Genomic DNA, 17437 nt, shown 5'->3' on the forward strand with positions numbered 1-17437 from the left:
GACACAACTTGTGCTTCCCTTCCGTCTGAAGGGAAGGAGGCTCAGTTAGCTCTGCAACTGTGCATAAGGGAGGGGGTGAACTAAACGGTCTGGTTGGTCCAGCAACGTCTTCAACACCAAAATGTTGCCGCTAGCAGTGATAATATTTCTGATATTTCCAGACGCTCACCAGGGCAAATGTCCTATATTTTTCGCCCCCGCACTTTCGTCGTCTTTGTCAGTGCTTCTTTTTCATCGTCCGAAACACCGGTGAACAAAAGAACGAAGATCGACTGTCACCGAAGAGTCTCCGCAGAGACATCTCATTGCTGTATCTGTACTGCCTTAGACACTTGATAAGGCGTCATACGTAAGATCACTACCGTTCTACTTAATAGTGATATACATCATATCCAGTCTCTGCTCTGTTTTTCATTTGGCCTTTGCAGCCTCGTTCATCTCTGTATTGGGTTGTGGCCCCATCATCGTCAATACTTTTACTGAGTTGCTTGGCTTCACTGAAAACTCAATACAGTAGGTCGTGTCCGAGCGTAGATCACGCTTATTCACTAAGTACGAAACCCACTGATTCCGATCAGCTGCCGAGCATAGCGAAGGCAGCCCCGAAAACCTTATTGAGCGTTGCGGACCCCCAACAGGGCCCGCCTATCCTACATAACTAACCTAGCACGGCGAGTAGTGCAGCGAGCCGACGAGGCGAGCGGAACGGGGGTGCTTGCACACCCAATAGTTTTAACCTATATTTACCGCCGCAAAGCGGCGGCGCTCGGCTAGTCACCTAGATTCAAGAGTTTCGTCTAGCACGAAGCACCTATTATCGCTATCTATTCCACAATAGGTTGTTGCCACTGCGTGGGTAGTGGCAAGTTGCTAAGCAAGGCGAACTTTTCGAGCTACATCAATCCGACCGATTTAAGATTGCAAGGGTATTACCCCTCACACTGGTCTCAATTGCTCTTGACAAACACACAGACTGGCCCCGGAAACGCAACGTGCGTCCCCGCACCGGGATAACGTCCTCACGGACGCGCCCCAATTTCATTAGCTTGTTGTTCTCTGCTCACGTCCTCCACACATCCTTCTGACCCTCAGATGATGGCGCTCGCTTAGCCACTCAGAATCCTACGCCTCCTGGCGCCTGCCCTCTCATCGACTCCATCGGCAAACTCGAGCCGTAGCTCTAGCACTACTCGTCAGCCCTCGCCCGTTGTCCACCGCCGCTCCCCTCACCGCCACCGTCGTCCACCGTCCGTCCGTGCCCCCCTTCAATCTGTTCTCCGCGGTAGACCCGCCTTCGTGTCGGCGGATTCTCAAGTGAGCACGTCCTGGCCTCACGCCGCTGTACTCTCGATCCTCTGGGCCCTCGTGCAACAGATCACTACGTCGCCCTGCCTCGATCTAACCATTGTCTGCTTTCGGTGTGCTAGGTCGTCCCTCCTCCTCGACAATCGCACCGATCGCTCATCTTCAACTAGTACCTCGGCTTGATGCCACTAACCGAGTACACGTACACATTGATCACCAAATACCACACAACGCCCCCACCATACACACTCCTGTTGCTGCTCGCCGTCTTCTGACTGAAGCTTCTGACCGTCATCTCTCACTTTACTTCGTGCAATAAATTCGTCACTGACGACCACATTCATCCACAGTAGCCCCCAGGTCGGCTAATGTTGACCGATGCAGTGTTAATTTCAGACCGATGGGCGACATCTGCACACGGAAGAAGCTGGGTGTCAAGGCAGCCACGACAAGGATCACCTTGGCGTTTTGCACCAATTCTGACGGTTAAGGGCTGTTGCCGTTACTGTACATTGACCGAACAGCTAAACCGTTGGGTTAACAAGAGAATCGGTGCAGAGTTGGGCTATAACTGCAAGAATGACGCCAAGGCATGGATGACGTCGCCGATTTTCCAGTACTAGCTTCGAGAGCTGGACGTGAAAAAAATGTGCACAGAAGAACGCCACATTTTGCACCTATAGGAACACTCCCCCCATGAGCGATGACCTGGCGTTGACAAACGTGTTCACAAAGATGCTACCACCTAACACGACCCGGTGTTTGAAACCAATGAACGGAGATATTGTCGCTTACTCTAAGGCTCTGTATCGCTTCATGTAGATTGAGCTGTAGAGCGCGTCGAGGGCAGCGAAGATGTCAATTAGGAGAAGACGTACAAGATCGACCAGCTAACAGCGATGAAATAAAACGAAACAATCAGGGGTACGATGAGTACTAAAACGATTTCGCACTACTGGCGCCTGTTAGCCGAAATGCTGCTGATTGCAGCGTGCATGGTTGCACGATTGCTCTGCACGATGATGCAGCAACGTCACTCGGCTGGAGCCAGGTGCAAGTGGAGACAAGACGATCGATGCGTCGTTAGCTGGAACGCATACGATCAAAGGAGGTTTTGTCGGTTGATGGTGCTGTTGCATGTCCAACGATCTTTCATCCTCGTGTACGACACGTTGTGTGTGAAAGAGCACATGGTAGGCGAGTAACGCAAATGAGTCATTCTGAGTTTGGCTGTCAGCTGGAACGCAAAACTGCTTCTCGCTCGTCTAAGCAACTACATCGTTCACGAGGCCACCAACGCAGCAGGAACAAGCCTGTACCTCACCACCTGCATTTCCACTAGGTTATGAGGCCAAACCTGGCTCGAGGACTGGTGTAAGATGAGCACAAATTAATGGAAGGCAAGGAAGAGCGGTGTGGGGCTAGTAGAAGAAGAAGGGCTTGTTGGCGAGATTGAAAAATCAAAAATAAGTGCGAGATTGAATCCCTTAGCTCTACCTACTTGACTGGTTGCCCTTGGCCGACCAGAAGGCAAGGCCTCCTATCCTTGTCTGCTTCCTATCCGTAAAGTTGTACGATTATGCTAAAACATACGAGTCGTAAGATTTTACGCGTAGAGTCGTACGACTGTGCTGAAACGTACGAGTTATAAGTTTCTACGCGCAAAGTCGTACGACTCTACGCAAACGTACAGTCGTATGATCCTGCTCTCACCCTCCAATGCAAGTCCACATGCGATCCCGGAGCGCAGCGTGGAGACGCGAGCGCGTGACATCACACCCTCCAACACAAATACCCCTACGCAAGGAAGCACGGGAGGAAACGTTCCAAGGCAAGGACCAGATCAGACGGCAACTACAGTTACTACGGCGTTTTCTACCGTGGTAAGCTCGACGGTGCAGATGCAAACGATGGTGATGTCGACGGTGTAACCGGTGGTGGCACCTGCAGTACTTGCAGGACAGGCTGTAGCAGCACTAGGGCAACCTGGTGCGCCACAACCAGTGGTTCCTGCTGTTCTACCTAGGGTCAGACGACTACCCCCCCCCCAAATTTGATGACACATTTGAAGTGTACCAGATAATATTGAAGTTGTATCTGGAGCAACGAAATTCATATGAAGTAGTGACTGGAGCCGAGATTCGTGATCCAATGAACCCTGTGCTGCAGCGCCATTTCAATGATCGAAATCGGCTGGCTATGGAGGCAATCATCCGAGGTGTCATGGGTGCTGACGCGCAAAACATGTGCATTTTCGGAACAGCAAAGGAGATGTGGGATACACTGATTGCTGAGAAGACTCAATGTGACTTCTCGTATTCCGTGCAGCTGAAGCGTGAAATGTACACGCATTCGTACACCCCCGGACAGAAGATGGCAGACTACATTCAAGAGATGAACACGTTGCGGTAGCGTTTGCAGTACATAGGGTCCAGCTTCAAACACATCGATGTCCCAACTGCTGTTGATGGGTGTGTGGGCTGTACATATAGAGATTGTGACTGTGGTGTAGGGAACATCAAGTTTTGTGTCACACTCCACGGCCGCAGTGGAACAAAGTACCAGGAGCCAAGTACTACTCGGCGGGATGCCGAGCTCAGTGGGCAAGAATGCGCTGGTGGACGACCGCTGAACTCGGCTGATGGTGTCAGAAACTCAAGGCACACCGGCCCCGACCTGGTGACACGTAGCAGACCCAGTGATGAAGACCCAGTCGAGTTCAGGAAGGCACTGGACACGCTCAGCAGAGATCATGGGGGGTTCAAGCCGCCGATCTCAGGCTAAACGGTACCATGTACCGTCCGATACGGTAACCAGGCTCAATTGAGTCCGGGAGTTGCGCAGTCGAGTTCACGGGTCGCTCTGCCGAGTTCACGAGTCGCCCCGCCGAGTTCGTGGGTCGCTCCGCCGAGTTCACTGGGTTATCCGGCACCTTATCCGGCTCAGCCGAGTTCACCGGCTTATCCGGACACTTTATCCGGCTCAGCCGAGTTCGAAGAGTTATCCGGACGCCTTATCCGGACCAGCCGAGCTCAAGCGTCGCTGGCTCAGCGAAGGGTCGGCCGAGATCCAAAACCACTCACTTTCATTTGGTATTTGTATAGGAGCTTGGGATAGTAGAGGCGCCCCTTCAGGGCACCCGACAGAGATAACAACCAAACAGAGCAGAATTTTCTAGGTCCACAACACGTGCACGCGCTTCCAGTAAGCCCCTGCACGGGCCGGATTATTTCTGCTGTCAGCACCCGCGAGGCATAGCTTGTAGGGTGTTGACTGGTAGCGCCAAGAGATTAAGGTCGGCCCGGGTTGGGCGCGTGTCTCGCCAAGCGCGAAGGAAAAGTCTCGCCACCGCTGCGAGCCGGTGTTCCCGTACGTCCCGGGCACTGATTGCTGAGTCGAGAAGCCTTTGCTCTCAGCGACCCGTAAAAGCCCGCGAGGGCCGTCGTCCGTCCTTTGGCGGAGGGCACGCGATTTCTAATTCCGGAGTCAGGTAACTCGGCTGGCTTCCGTGATTGACTGGCTTGGGGTACTTGGTCTCGGCGAGGACGAGACATCACTGTCCCGGATGGGCCGAACCGCTGGGGGACATCTCAGCGCAGGCCAACAAGGGCCGACTAGCTACGCTGTTGTTGTGTTTGTAGCTAGGGTGCCACATCTGACGATTTTGTGCGTGCTACTACACCACATGACTCTTTTTGACTTCTCCTATCGGCAAGGTCGTCCGCCGACCTTGCAGCAAGTGATGAACGCGCTGTTATCCCGCGACGAGATGGAGAAGATGGCCGCGGACACTACCGTGAATAGCGGGGCAGTAAATTGTAAGGCGGCAATGGCAATGCACATGGGTCAACCGCAGGACCAGCATCCGGGTAGCAATGAACAAGGGTCAGACTCAGGACCACATGGTCAAGTGCAGACCACGGGAGCCGGATAGCGGCGAGCTCTGCGTTGTTATCACTGTAAGTAGGTCGGATACATGCGCAAAGACTGCTGGCATTACAAGAGCAAGCAGAACCAAGTGCAGGGAGGCATGAAAGGCAAGTCGAACGACAAAGAAGCGCAAAGCCAATGGGGGTGAGAAACCGGCGCCGAGCAACGATGCGACGATCGGAGCGATAGGCTACATGCGGTTTACTGCGAGGGCAGCAGCAGCAGTAGCAGTAGTTCAGATGAAGAACCATCTTCCTTGGGGATAGCGTTTGGAGGAGAGCAGCACGGACCCAGTGGAGCCTGGATACTGGGCTCTGGAGCATCATCGCTTGTTTGCGATGAGAAGGACAAGTTCACGAGCTTCAAAAAGGCCACGCTCCAAATCTGGGAGACAAACTGTGTGGTACTGTGTTCGTTGACGCGATTGATGTTCTGGTCCAGATTGAGATGACGTTGGAATTGAACAACGTGGAGCTCCTCTCTCTGGACCTGCGAATTTGCTGAGCCTCGGCCTACTGTTGAATGAAGGCTGGAGGCTGTCGGTGAACCCGCCAAATTTACTGCTGAAGATAACTTAATTGATTATCCACAGATTCCGTTTATTCCATTGCAAGTGGAGTATGTAACAGATCAAACAGTTCGATATAGAGCTAGATGATGTGGTTCGTAATGCTGTGCAAAATGCAGCGAATGCACAAGACGTGCGATCAGAGCCTCCTGCTGATGAGCAGCGAATACCGAGTGACCAGGCAGCAAGTTCGGTGGGAGAAGATGATGGCCCGAGTGATGCAGCAGATTTGATGGGAGCAGCGACTGCGTCGAGTTCTCTGGAGTTTAGATCCAGAGTTAACGGAGGGAGTCACTCTGACCCAAACTTACTCCAAATTCTTATACGCAGAACCCAAAGTAATGATCTATACTCAAAACTAAGACAACCTTACTTGGAAACCTGATATCCCTGTGATATAATAATCCAACTGGATAATCGAACCCAATATAGCGGCTTGTTTCTCCTTATATTGCATACTCGTTATATCCGTTCGTATCGAGAATACAGTCTGATATGCTGAGTGATTCGACGAATCTTCAATAACTGATAACCGCTGCACAAAGGATTCAAAGGAGGTGGATGTTGCTTGTGGCGGCTAAGTGCAACATCATCGGTAAATTACGACATACCGAAGTAATTTATTCGCGTGAATGCCGCCCGAAGCGCAGCACCTTTGCTGGAGCATATTTCGCATAGCTGGTGCTTGTCTACATGTACACTAACTACGGCAGCTGGCAGGCACCAACGTTGCGACTCGAGAGGAACGCGATAAGAGATAGGTTAGTTAATATAAACACTTTACGAGGCGAGAAAAGCAGTCGTCAACTTGGGGGTTGTATTTGCAAGTTCATTTGTAATGACATCATTACTGTTAAGATTTAATACGGAGTTTCGCCGATGTATACCATGTTTGAAGCGAGCGACTGGTGAGGCACAGGTGTAGCGCGCCTAAGTCGCAACGGGACAAGTTAGAAATTTATGCATAGATTTCACTGTTCACAGTTATTATTTTCTACGTACTAGCTCGGGTATATGGTTGACAATCTACTGTACTAAAATTCTTTTTTTAATAGCGTAGAAGTATTAATAGAAGTTCTTTTAAAAAAGAACTTCTACGAAACCATACAGATGCGTTTAAGAAAATCCGGAGCTTCACCGTGTAAAGCACGGCATTAGTGATAAAGATGAAGGAAGAACTACTTCTGGTTATGATACGATGCTAACTGCAGACCACCTTCGACTGTGGAGTTAGCGAAGTGGGAATGCTGAGCCGGCAAGAGCTAGTCAGCCAGGCCGATCCTCGAAACGACAGCGAGGATTGCGTCGGTCGCAGCATAAGAAACAACCAATGTACGTTTGAAGGATTGAGTATCTGTCTGGCAACCCGTCTGTTGAGGAAGCGATGGCGCCTCCGCTCCGAGAGAAATGAATAAACGCCATGGAGCTGAAAATGGATGCATACAAAGTAAACGGTACCTGGCGGTTGATTGACCGTCTCAAGGAGCCATGCAACATTTTGAAGTCAGCCTGGGTGCTTCGTGCCAAGCTCGACGAGAAGGGCAAAGTTGATCGACTGAAGGCCAGACTGACAGTGACGGACAGCAGTATGGAGTTGAGCCTACTCTCCTGTGGTCCGAATTGAGACTGTGCGGCTGCTGTTGCTACTGCCGTTCCCGCATCGTCACGACCGTTATCATGTGGATTTTGTCACTGCATTTCTCAATGGAGTGCTGAAAGGGTTTCGAACCTATATGGAGCAGCCAGACTTCTTCGATGGCAGCACAGGTCGAGTCTGTGAGTTATTGGGGCATAGCCCCCCTTATAATGAAATGTGCATAAAAACTTTTTACCCTTTTACAGGTACTTTTACTCTAATTTATGAACCTCTGTATTACAATTGAGAATGGGGTAGGGCAAATGAACTATCATAGCCTGCCCGGGGGCGATTTCGATCGAATTTTACCTCTTTTTAACAACACACGAACTCATGTTGAGCAGCGCCCAAACGCGACCCTTCAAATGTTACCTTGTTCGAAGGTATAATAAGTTATTAAACTGAGGTCAACTTTTTATCGAACCGGAGATCGCCCCGTTTGTATCAGCAAACAAACGATTGCGTTAATCGTTGAAGTTTAAGGTAAGAGTTGACCGACGATTTATGCACATGGACCGTGGAACCCTTTTCAAGGGGTGGCTGAACTCCGGTTAAATGTGGTAACGGAGGCAAATGACAGTGGAGCCCGCCGTAAAAACCCTATGAGAGGTCAGGCAGCTCCGTAAAAAGTCTCCGCTAACGTACGAAACAATGTACTGAAGAGTCGTTTGGATTAAGTTATTCATTGATAACCTAATTCAAGGTATCGGTCAGTACACTGATAGATACTTGGCAAAACTGGCATGGAGCAGTGAAGTCCAAATCCAAAGGCTATACTATGCTACCGCTAACTATTACGAACCGCTCATGCGGAAGCAAGAAGGCAGCACTAGAATTAGTTGGCATATTAGTTGCTGCAATCGTTGACTGAAGAAATCTATAAATCGCTTGCTACACACAGTTCTGCAGCAGCGGGGGCAACCGATGACGAAGATTGGCATGATACAGAAAGCGGTGACTAGGCCAGACGTGCCATATAGACAATAGCCAGGATGTATGCTCTGTAGCTGTGAAGAAAACGTGGAGAATTCTCTTTTTGCCCTGACATTTGGTATATTATTCTGACAACCTTGATAAATAGACGAAGTATTGTCATTTGCGCAGGAAGTAAGACGTCGTTGCTCTCCAAAATCGCATGCTATTTCCTGAGCAAGTTAAAGTAGCAATGTGCAATTCTGACACCAACTTTTGGCCTTGCATGTTCACACAAACGCCAAATGTATAGCTAACACTAGCGTTTGTTAAATGTTTGTTACTGTATAGTGAATCTGGCGAACATGTATGTGGAGTGAGACGTGTAGTCGTTCATCTTGATGCTCTTTAAATCACTTACAGTGAGTTCGTGTTATTGTGAAAAGCACTTACGTGTTGAGGGGCACACTGCTGGTCTCGCTGTTTCAATGAGCTTGTAATATAAGAGCAAATGTGCATACCGGTGGTTGTTGAATGTAATGTGACTGAATTTTTCGCCATGAGTTGCAATTTTACTTATATATTGGCTTGCTGAATGCTCGAGCACGATTTAGCCTGGTACTGTGGGGGTTATTTAACGATGTCCACCCGGAAATTTGTTGCAATCGATTCAGCGGCCAACGGTGGCAACGCCAAAGCCACTTATAATGATTCGGAAAGTGCTTATTTACTACTGTAGCATGGAAACCAGGACTAAGCAAAAGACTATACATTGATTTACGGTTGAAAGAAGTCGAAAGCTACGACGGCAGTACCAGATGCGGCACGAGATCCCTTGCTGTTACGTCAAGCCTCTTTCCTGTCTTCATTTATGGCGGCGACGGATGACTCGGACATGCAAGTTCTAGTTGATCAGCATGTATGCCACGTCGGGAACACGCGTGCTGTCTACCAGTGCTCGCTGCGCTTGCTCGTGGCATCGGTCCCCTTGCTGCCTATACCGTTTTCCATACTAAACTCCATGCCCGGTCATTTTAATAAAATCTGATGCAAACCCGGCACTTCGTGCATATATTTTTGAAGCCAATTAGGTAAAAGTATGAGTGTGCATGGGATACTTGGGGGTGGTGCTGAGAAGCTAAGATACAACATTTTCCGAAGCAATGTCCCTCTAGCAACCGGGGCGAAAATTCGCCGTGAGGATGCTGCTATACTAGTTGAAAGGACTCTATGACCTTAAGCTAGCTTCGAGGCTGTGATACCAGACACTTCATGAATATTTACTGGAAATTGGGTTCACTCAATGCACTTTGGACATGGGACTCTACCAAAGATGGCAGAATGACCGTGTTGTGTACCTTATGGTATACGTTGATGACCTGTTGATCGCTGGCAAGAAGGATGACATCGAGCAAGTGATTGAGGAGCTGAGCAATGAGTTCGCGCTCAAAAAACCCTCGGACGTATGAAGCACATCCTACCCATGGAGGTGCACTACGTGCGTGGTGAAGTACTCTGCATTTCGCAAACAGTGTATATCGATCGTGCACTGGAACGCGTTGGCATGAGCGATGCTAAGCCGGTCGGGTCGTCAATGTTGCAGAACGAGAAGTTGCCTCCGATGGAAAAGGATGAGGGCAAGATCAATCATCCAAATATTCCTTTTCGAGAGTTGATTGATGCATTGCAGTATCTATTGGCCTGTACGCGACCGGATCTGGCGAATGCAGTGCGAAGTCTCGCACGGTACAGCGGCGCATACACACACGAGAACTACATGTGCGCGAAGAGAGTGCTGCGTTACCTTCGAGCTACGCGGACTTACAGCTTGGTGTATCGTCACAAAAGTAATTTGCTACAACAGCGAGTTGATGCTTACTGTGATGTGGACCATACTAACTGTCCGGATACGAGCCGGTCGAACACAGGCTACCTGTTGCGCTTGACGGATGCGTGTTCATGTACAAGAGGAAGCAGCAGGGCAAAGTGACTACGGACACATGCAGATCTGAGTTGATTTGCAGCGAGCATGTGCGTCGAAGACTTGTTGTGGGCACGGAAACTGGTTAAGGAAATGCATGGCGAGGACGTGCCGTGCTCCACACTTCACGTAGACAACCAGAGTGCCATCACAGTGGTCACCGAACCTGGAAACTACCAGCGAATGAAGCGATTCGCGAAGAAAAGTTGCAAATCGCCGAGTTCGTGAGCACGGACAAGATTGACGTCCAGTATGTCTCTAGCGAGAGAAACATTGCGGACATCTTCACGAAGGCGTTGGAGCCTCAGCGGTTCCAGAGTCTCTGCCGAGAGCTAAACGTCGAGGACGTCGAAGCGGCAGTCCAGGTCCAGTACAAGTAAGGTGGGGGTAGCCGAAATGCTGCTGGTTGCAGCGTGCATGGTTGCACGATTGCTCTGCACGATGATGCAGCAACGTCGCTCGGCTGGAGCCAGATGCAAATGGAGACAAGACGATCCATGCGTCGTTAGCTGGAACGCATACGATCAAAGGAGGTTTTGTCGGTTGATGGTGCTGTTGCATGCCCAACGATCTTTCATCCTCGTGTACGACACGTTGTGTGTGGAAGAGCACATGGATGAATATCGTTAAAGAGCCGACACGTATGTTTTTCTACTTATCCACTGTATGGTGGCCATGGTCCAATCAAATGGCGATGGGCGATTATTGTCGAATGAGGAGGCCGATGGATCGCATTTTATCCAATCGTCAACGTTAGGGGTAGGTTAATGAGCCGCCGACACTCCTGCCGACGTATAATGTCGACAGGGCTATCCAGATATGTTATCGCGTATAGTGAGGTTAAGCAATTAGGTGATTATACACATATTTTGCACGCTGCGGACACTTTACTTGAAAGTTTGTATAGCATTTGTTTGCCTGTTGGAAGCGTTTTGTATGGCGCCTTCAAATTCAATCGAGTTTTCTCGGCAACGCCTTACCCGCGCGTGCATGACACAAAGCGACTTCGGGTAAGGCGCTTCTCATGCTGAGATGCCGCCAGCGACACATAGAGAAATCAAAGCGGAACATGAACTAGCAAGTATAAAAACTTCAATCTATTCATTGTTAAATCAATAAATACAGTGCCTTCTTGTCCACTACAGCACTACGCACCGCCACGCCAGTAAAAAGCGTCGCTCCACCATGCAGCAGCGGTGGCACCACCAGTAACAGCCCCCCAACTTGACGTAGGCCTCGCCTCCCCAGGGATCGACAACTCGCAGTCGTCTGCGCCGACGAGCGCAGTCGCCGCGCGGCTGCTGCTGCTGCTGCTCTGACCTCCATCTTGGACACCTTCTTCATCATCTTGCCCTTGCTTCGCGCACGTGTCGTCCTGCGTGGGCGGGTGGGCACCGAGTGGGTGGCCGCCAGGCGCAGGCTTCTTATCGGGCGTCCTCCCTTCTCCTCGCCGTTGCCCCTGCGCGCACTTGGCGTCTCCGCCGAGCTCCACAAACTTGGCGCCTCTATCTTCCGCCGTGCCCTTGGTGGTCGCAGTCTTCGGGGCCTGCGGCTTGGGCGCCAGCGCCATGACGCGCGCCATCCGCGCGGGTGCGAGCACTGGCCTGACAAGCCCGTGGCCAGGGACGAGCACCGGGCATCCGTGTGCGTGATGGCCGTGCACGTGCCAGCGGGGGAGGGCTGCCGTCCTTCGTGCCCTTGGTCATCTCGCCGTCCTTCGTGCCCTTGAGCTCTCCGCCGCCTCCGCGCTCTTGGTGGCTTCTCACCCCGGTTTCCGCTGCCTCTTGCCCTCCGTGTCCTGGGGCTCAGCCATCTTGGAGGTCCTGATCGCGCCCGTGCACGACCGCATGCCACGCACGCAAAGCCTGGAGGGAATGGGACGTGGAGCTGGTCACGGCGCTGCTACTTCGCACAGGGGGCAACGACCATGACCACGCAAAATGAAAATGCGAGAAGTGTTTTTGATGTACAGTAGTTTAGACCAATCATTGAAATTCATCATTTCCACCAATGATAGATAGTGTCGGCAGGTGTAGGCCGCTGTCGGCACCGTCACGCTAAGGTAGGCGAGTAACGCAAATAAGTCATTCGGAGTTTGGCTGTCAACTGGAACGCAAAACTGCTTCTTGCTCGTCTAAGCAACTACATCGTTCACGAGGCCACCAACGCAGCAGGTACAAGCCTGTACCTCGCCACCTGTATTTCCGCTATTGGTGACAGGTTTCGGTCGTATAGACGACACCGCACTGGCGCGGTGACCAATCACCTCTTAGTTAGAATCGCTGGCCGTAACAGCCTCGACACACGAGGTCGTCTTGACAAGTTAACAGAATTCGATTTGCCTACTACTGCTACTACTTCCTCCAGTCTTTTGTGCACGTAACGGACCGCCGTTAGCCCGTTACACCCGGCAGCACTTCGCTAACCCGTCCAATGCCCCAGATCAAGATGAACTTGAGCAACACGTCAATGACCGACGCGTCCTAGACGTCTACCACTTCGCTCGATCACACCAGCTTTCCTCGCCTGTCGGTAATTGAATGGGAGGCGCTACACCGCCTCGAAGCGGTACCAGGTGATGCTGTGATCGAGACACTGTTGACAGCGGGGTCTGAGGAGCAGCAACGCCTGGCTGTCCAGGAGTTCATGGCGCGTGAGTTCGCTGACTACCAGGCTGACCACGAACAACACTGACATCGTTAAACTCGAAGCTTGTGACCGACGCGTCCGGCTTCCCGATCATGGCATCAATAAATGCGGTTCGCGTTGTAGCCGAGTGATTCAGCTACCGTACTTCAAAAATAAATGCTTAACAAAATAACTGCAGTTTCAGGATTTTGGCGTAATTTTTTCCGTTTGGAGAAGTATTTTAACAACAGCCAAGTGAAAACCTCATACCAAACCTATATCGAAGCGATTTCCGCAGCGTTTTGGCAACCCCCAAATTTAACGAAGGAGAAAGCCTGCTTTTACGGTGGAAATTTGGACTTAGAAAGTGGCTGCGGAAATTTTCGCTCATAGTGCGGGTTTGATTCGAAGACCTGCTCTAGCTGTAGCTCACAAATCGCAGCGTCAGAATTATTTTTATAAAATACCCTCCGACTCGCGGCTCTTCATAGTTTAAACAGAACTAGCGCAGTAGCGCCTATTCCTACATACACCACGAAGAAATTTTAGCTGCAAAACTAAGTCAAGTGAGGGAACGCTCAACCTGAAGTTCGTCGTGGTTGATCACAAGTTCAAGCCCCTATATCTATCGGTGATGGGGGCCACCAATCTTGACTTCGGCTAAACGATATACTACACCATGTAGCATATCGTTTAGCTGAAGTCAAGATTTAGCACTGAAAATATGTCGAGACGGTACACTACCATACTACGGCAAATATAGTGAAGCGATTTCATTGGTCAAAATGCCAATTGTGTATTTCGACCATTGAGAATTTTGTTGTTTCCTTGCGAAATCTTAACACAAAACTGCCGTTTTATGGAAAATCGGGACGTATTTTTGTTAAGATGAGTGCAGTTTCGAAATCTCAAAAAGCATTTATTTTGTAAAGTACGTGTAAAGTACGTTAAGATAACTGATGCGGCTGATGCATCCGAACACCTCAGCCAGATTAAAGAACTTGTCGTGTGTATCAGCCAGGAGAAGCAGCGGCGGGATAGCGCTTTGGCTGCTGTACTCGCTCACGAATACCAAGAAAACGGCAAAGAATCGGGCCACTTCGCAGAAGACAAGAAAATGTTAAGCGCCATTCACGGGAGAAAAGGCGCACAAACCTCAAAGTCGTCGGCTATGATAAACCCCAGCGGTAGCGCTTCATGCACGACGTCTAATTTTACTAGGTTGACCATGCTGTGACGAGATGCTCCGGAGTCCACAAACGCCTTGACTGCGGGTTTTCACTTTGGCAATGGCTATTCTGCTCAGAGGGTCGTACTTGTGGAGGCGACCGCTACACCTCACGCAGTGGGCTCGTCCGTTGCCGCAAATTTCGTGTCGGGGACTCGAAGCGATCGGGATGGCGGTGATGGAACTTCAAGTTGGGTCTGTGAACAGCCTGTAAGATGAAGGATTTGGACACATAACAGTTTTAACCTTCTGTTTAATCGCTTCCCCCTCAGCAGTGTTGGCTTCAGCAACAGTAGTTGCCAGGTTGGTGCTTGCCGTTCTTTGTCGCTTGGCTGGCCGGTCCTTGAATGTCGGAGGTGGTCCACGCTTACGAATCGGATCCATGGCGTCCTTGGAGCCGATCAGCTTGGTTAGATGTTCGACTACGCGCTCGGGATCAGCTGCTTCGATGTCACCGCGTGCTCGAACAACTCTTGCTTGACAGAGCATGACTTCTCGCAGAACACCTGCAAGGCGATGCGCGCATTGTGCCCCGTACTCGTACCGTCCTTGAGGGGGCTAGCCGCCCGTTCCTTCTGCAACAGCTTAAGCGTCTTGAACGACACATCACCAAAAGTTTGAAGTTGACCGGACGGAAGCCAAAGCCCAAGACCAGAAAGCTAAAGCTGGTATTGTTCCCTTGATTGCCAATGGGAACGACGAAACTTCTCACCACTAGGCTCTTGGCAAATTGTTCATAAGTCTCCTCAAGCTTTTCCTAACGTATTTTTTACTAATAGTGCCAGGTTTACTATTGTAGGATGCCGTCACATCGCGAAGTGGTCAAGGTCACGCCAGCTCCGGCCGAGAACCTGGATGGTGAGGATGACGAGGAAGACAGCAGCAGCAGCAGTACTGACGACGAACCCGCCCGGAAACCCAAACGCAAAGCATCCTCCGAGAGAGTGCGGTCTTCGTCAGATTCTTCGTCCGAGAGCGCCAGCAGTATCAAGCCCAAAAGGCTCACGTATCCTCCTTCGCCCAAGCGTCCACGTCCGTCGCGTTCTGGCTCCACTTCGGGCAAGAAGTCTGACAGCCTGCGTTCCCAGGCGAGGGTTGAGTTGGAAAAGCGCAAGTCGACTCTCGCCCGGGAGAAGTATGATGAGCTGTGAGGCGAGGCCGATGAAACCTTTGTCGCCCAGGGGGGTTCGTATAGCGCAGCCCAAGACTGTTCCCCAGGGGTAGACCCAGAGAATCGACTTGAGAGTCAACAGCAAGAAGATAGACCCAGAGATTCGCAGCCGCAAAGCTTTAAACCCTGAGAATCACACTCCTTGGTTGGCGTGGGTACCTTGTGTAATCCCTGTCCGCTCGTTTGTCTTCGACGGAACGGCACTCCACCGGTTGAAAATGTAGCCTCGAAGAAGTGCGGGAGCGCACGTCTACTTCAGAACGCACCTCCACACCAAAAGGCAAACCCAGAGAATCAGATCCCCTGAAACCCAGAATATCACGAATTCAGGGTCCAGGATTTCAGTCAACTCTGGGACTTGGAACTCAGAAGACATCTTACCCAAATGCCCTCCTAGCTCGATAAAACCAACAAATACAGAGTATACAAACACTACAACTAGCCGTCACTTATTCTTTTGGACCCTTGGACGGTGGGTCACACACAATAGGCTCACTCGAGTCTGAAATTCAGGGGCATAGCTCCCCTGAGACTCACACAAACGCGCACCACCTCCAATAAAGGACAATACAATCACTATCAGTTACCTTCCCTTCACACAAGCAGTCAATACAAAATCCTGGAGGCGACTACCTAGCACCCCAGAATACCCTCTGGAATAATATGAAATGGGCTACCACGAGCACAGCAAGTGACCCAATTAGGATATGGAATAGATGGATCACCCCAGGAAGCTCAAGGCAGTCGCTGGTCACCACCTAACTGGACTTGAGTTTGATGGAGCCCACACAGACGGCTGTCCTTCGCCGTTGATGTGCCCTTAGCGTCCCGCGGTCGTAGTCTCGGGTCCTCCGGATTTCCGTCGGCAGGCTTGGCCGAAGTCACTTGCGCAGTACAGGGTAAAAGGAACTCTGTTTGGCTTTTATCAGCTACTTCTCTCTCTTTCTCTCTCTCTTCTTCGGGCAAATATCTTCTGTTTACTATGCTTGGGGTCAAATGTCTTGTCTTGAGTATACCTTGGGTTCAGCGGTCCAAACTTGCGATCGGCTTGCGAATCCATTGTCGCACGGCGTCGGAAGTGCCAATTGTGGGTCCGGTCCTTAGACTTGGTTTAGTATGGTGCAAGACTCCCTCTCGACTCCTCGAAAGTATCCAGTCTGCGCATCCACAACGGTTTTTCAAGGTCACGCATCACTTTGATTGCAGACTGACCGCGAACTGACTCGAATCCCTGAAAATCAGGTGACGCTCAGGGTCATCTTCTGAAATCCTGGGAATTCTGAGGGATCTTGGGGAACTGTGGGGATTCTTGGGTGTTGGCTCGGGAAACACTTAAGTTCAGTATAGAGAGTCTGGATTTATGGTCCAAACCCAGAGAATCATCCTTGGAACTCTGGGTCACCTGCACTCAGGGAGGTGAACTCTGGGTCATCGTGCGGCACTCTAGGTTTCCGTGCGGCACTCTGGGTAACAAGTCTGCTGCAGTGCAGACTCGTGTGTATCTCCTCAAAGCCACACTTTTAGTGGGTTTAGCGGCCTCCTGCGCATGATCATGGTAGTAGTGGGTTGATTCTCAGGGTAATTTGATCCTCTGGGGCACTCTGAGCCACAGCAAGATGAGGTGTACTCTGGGATACATTCTCCAGAGACACTTTCCGCCAGACTTTAGGCACTCATCGTAAGGGAAAGTCCGCGGCTGGACTGAGTGTTCTCTGAAATTCTGGGCGTGCACTCCCAGGATTCACACTTCCAGCCAGTTGGGCCCATCTGCGGTCAGACGCTGGATTCATCCCGAGAAATCACTTCTCTCCCACAGTCGCCATCCATGTCACACGGGTACAGCCGCGCCGTATCCAAGTCATCCACCAGTCAGCATCCGATACAAACTCCAGGTCACAGAGGTGACGGCACATCGTCGGCAATTTTCTGGGGACCGCCTCGTGTCAACCGCCCCTCCTGGTCCGGGTCCATCAAATAGGAAATCGCTCCGAACTGGTGAACCATGGCCAGACCACAAAAACACACAGGTCCATCCACCGTCGACTTCGATAAGGCCGTTGCACTCTGTTGACTCGCAG

General features: G+C 50.8%; 3 protein-coding genes across 3 annotated transcripts; 2 read left to right on the forward strand and 1 right to left on the reverse strand.

Moving 5' to 3' along the window:
* Positions 1-3351: 3351 nt before the first annotated feature.
* Positions 3352-5089, forward strand: PHYSODRAFT_376007 (hypothetical protein; the record flags this gene model as incomplete). The annotated part of the gene is made up of 2 exons (XM_009535463.1): positions 3352-3707; positions 4900-5089. Coding segments are annotated over 2 exons (546 nt in total), but the record flags the coding sequence as incomplete, so codon positions are not given.
* Positions 5090-11479: 6390 nt separating this feature from the next.
* On the reverse strand, positions 11480-12145 carry PHYSODRAFT_264648 (hypothetical protein; the record flags this gene model as incomplete). The annotated part of the gene is made up of 2 exons (XM_009535464.1): positions 11480-11936; positions 12099-12145. 2 exons carry the CDS (start codon positions 12143-12145, stop codon positions 11480-11482), a joined length of 504 nt encoding a protein of 167 aa, XP_009533759.1.
* Positions 12146-14988: 2843 nt separating this feature from the next.
* Positions 14989-15339, forward strand: PHYSODRAFT_337779 (hypothetical protein; the record flags this gene model as incomplete). Its single annotated transcript, XM_009535465.1, has 1 exon — positions 14989-15339. One exon carries the CDS (start codon positions 14989-14991, stop codon positions 15337-15339), a length of 351 nt encoding a protein of 116 aa, XP_009533760.1.
* Positions 15340-17437: the final 2098 nt, after the last annotated feature.

The sequence above is a fragment of the Phytophthora sojae genome, assembly GCF_000149755.1.
Source record: "Phytophthora sojae unplaced genomic scaffold PHYSOscaffold_8, whole genome shotgun sequence".
In the NCBI taxonomy this organism is placed as follows: Eukaryota; Oomycota; class Peronosporomycetes; order Peronosporales; family Peronosporaceae; genus Phytophthora; species Phytophthora sojae.